The sequence below is a fragment of the Meleagris gallopavo genome, chromosome 24 (genome assembly GCF_000146605.3).
Source record: "Meleagris gallopavo isolate NT-WF06-2002-E0010 breed Aviagen turkey brand Nicholas breeding stock chromosome 24, Turkey_5.1, whole genome shotgun sequence".
NCBI lineage: Eukaryota > Metazoa > Chordata > Aves > Galliformes > Phasianidae > Meleagris > Meleagris gallopavo.
In genome coordinates this window covers 3,916,531-3,918,662 of record NC_015034.2, presented here as the reverse complement: position 1 = coordinate 3,918,662, position 2,132 = coordinate 3,916,531, and the positions used below count along the sequence as shown (strand labels likewise).

The 2,132-nt window shown below is 61.1% G+C and overlaps 2 protein-coding genes across 2 annotated transcripts in view; both read right to left on the bottom strand.

Moving 5' to 3' along the window:
• Positions 1 to 715: 715 nt before the first annotated feature.
• Positions 716 to 1,722, bottom strand: PPIA (peptidylprolyl isomerase A). The gene is made up of 4 exons (XM_010723193.3): positions 1,602 to 1,722; positions 1,442 to 1,530; positions 1,118 to 1,290; positions 716 to 1,030 (listed from the first exon to the last, which is right to left on the bottom strand). Exons 2-4 carry the CDS (start codon positions 1,448 to 1,450, stop codon positions 895 to 897), a joined length of 318 nt encoding a protein of 105 aa, XP_010721495.1. The 5' UTR covers positions 1,451 to 1,530; positions 1,602 to 1,722; the 3' UTR covers positions 716 to 894.
• LOC104914252 (zinc finger MIZ domain-containing protein 2) overlaps positions 1,676 to 2,132 on the bottom strand; it is a 3,603-nt gene continuing 3,146 nt past the window's right edge. Inside the window, exon 6 of the mRNA XM_019622596.1 lies at positions 1,676 to 1,808. Within this exon, the coding sequence (XP_019478141.1) occupies positions 1,676 to 1,808 (133 nt within the window). The remainder of the gene's footprint in view (positions 1,809 to 2,132) is intronic.

Genomic DNA, 2,132 nt, shown 5'->3' with positions numbered 1-2,132 from the left:
CCGCACCTGCGGTGTACGGGGAGCTCCGGGGCACCACGCCAGGACCCTGCCGGGAATAGGGAAATTCTGCAAATCTAGGGGGGTTGCCAGGCAGAGTACTGCCCAGCCTGGGAGCACTGGGGCGCTGCTGCAACCCCCCACGCTGGGATTACAGGAAGCCCCTCAGGTTGCTCCCCCAGCGCAGGTGTCTCTAAATCCTCCATACGCAGACCCCCTCCTGTACTGAAGAAAGAAGGGTGGACCTCCCCACAAATCCTAAAGTGGGGGGGCACACCCTCCATGCCTAGATTTAGGGGGGATGTATGCTCCATTCTCCCCTCCCCCCACTCAAAATAAGCCTGGGGAACCAACTCCCTCTGCCCCAACCCCTGCACGTTTCCTCAGCCCGTGCTCTCTCTGTTCACATCCCCTGCGTGGGGGTCCCCGAGCAGCCCAAGGCCCCGTGCCTCAGTTTCCCACAACGGGAGGTGGAGCGTTCCTGCAGCTCCGTGACTCTGGGAGTGCTTTGCACAATAATGGTGGAGGGGGGGCCTCACTGCACATGGCTCAGCAGCACAGCAGGACGCAACAGCTGGGCTAGGGGACACCCTACACACCCTGGCCCCTAATGAGGTCACTGTGCCACTTCACACCAGGAAAGGAGGGACCCGATCCCACAGGGATCCCCACTCTACTCCACTCTCCCCCCTTCCCCCAAAGAGAAGAACAGCACTGCAGTGGTTTAACTCATTTTATTTAGACTCATAAACGTAACTCTGCAGTCCAGTCGGACTGTGCACATGCGGCGAGACCCAGTAGAAACGCAGCAGTAAGTCAGGAGCACAAGGGGAGGGGGGGCCGCGCCGGGCGAGCTGCCCGAGCTGCAGGCGGAATGTCAGGCGTTGAGACGCAGGTTTACGAGAGCTGCCCGCAATTGGAAATGGTGATCTGCTTGCTCGTCTTGCCATCCTTGGAGCCGCAGCGCTCCATGGCCTCCACCACGTTCATCCCCTCCTTGACGCGGCCGAAGACGACGTGCTTGCCGTCCAACCTGCAGAGAAGTGTGGGTGGCATCGGGGGGCACCGGCTCCTCCCCGGGTCACTGCAGTGTGACGCCGCGCCCCCTCCCCATGCTCACCATTCAGTCTTGGCGGTGCAGATGAAGAACTGGGAACCATTTGTGTTGGGGCCGGCGTTGGCCATGGACAGGATGCCAGGGCCTGTGTGCTTCAGGATGAAGTTCTCATCAGCAAACTTCTCCCCGTAAATGGATTTGCCACCGGTGCCATTGTGGCGTGTAAAATCACCACCCTAAAAACAATATATATATGCATATATACTTCTGGTTATAGACTCACCATAACCACATGCGACACGGCTCTGCGTAGCAGCAGAGTAAGGGGCAGTGCTGCAGTGCTAAGACCCCCCAAACCCCCACTGGGAGTTCTTGGTGCTGCCACACCTGACACATGAAGCCGGGGATGATCCGGTGGAAGCAGGAGCCCTTGTAGCCAAATCCCTTCTCACCGGTGCTCAACGCACGGAAGTTCTCTGCCGAGGAAAGGAAAAGGGGTGAGCACAGCCCAGCTGTGGGGGGAGCAGCCCCAGCACCCCGTACCCACCTGCTGTTATGGGCACCTTGTCAGCGAAGAGCTGCAAAGAGAGGCGCGGTGCTCAGGGGGGGCTGCGGTGCCGCTCACCCCCCCGGCAGCTCTGCGGCATCTGGAAACTGCGCCGTCACGGGGGCGGCATCCCAAGCAGCCCGGCTATGCGGCGGGGGGGGAACGCCGGGCTGGCACCGACCCTGAGACCCAGAGCTGACCCCACACCTGGATTCCTGACCCCAAAACCCAGATCTGAACCCAAACCCAGCCCCGGACCCACGGCGATGCAGTACAACCTGAGCCCAACCCCAGACCCCCAAACCCAAATCCCACTGCGATTTCCCAACCGCGATCCCAAACCCCACACGGCACCCCAAACCCAAACTCCCAAACCTCGCCGCAACACCGCCACCAAACCCAAATCGCAGCTCCCCAAAAACCCCCAACCCCACGTGACCCCCCGACATCCCCACGACCCCAAAATCCCAACACTTCCAACCGAAATCCCACCGCGCTGCCCCCACCCTAAACCCCCCCCATCCCCCCGCC

Excerpts from the sequence above, each read along its gene's own strand:
- PPIA (XM_010723193.3), bottom strand. Across the intron at positions 1,031-1,117 it reads TGCACCGCCAAGACTGAATG|GTTGGACGGCAAGCACGTCG; the intron begins GTGAGCATGGGG and ends ACTTCTCTGCAG.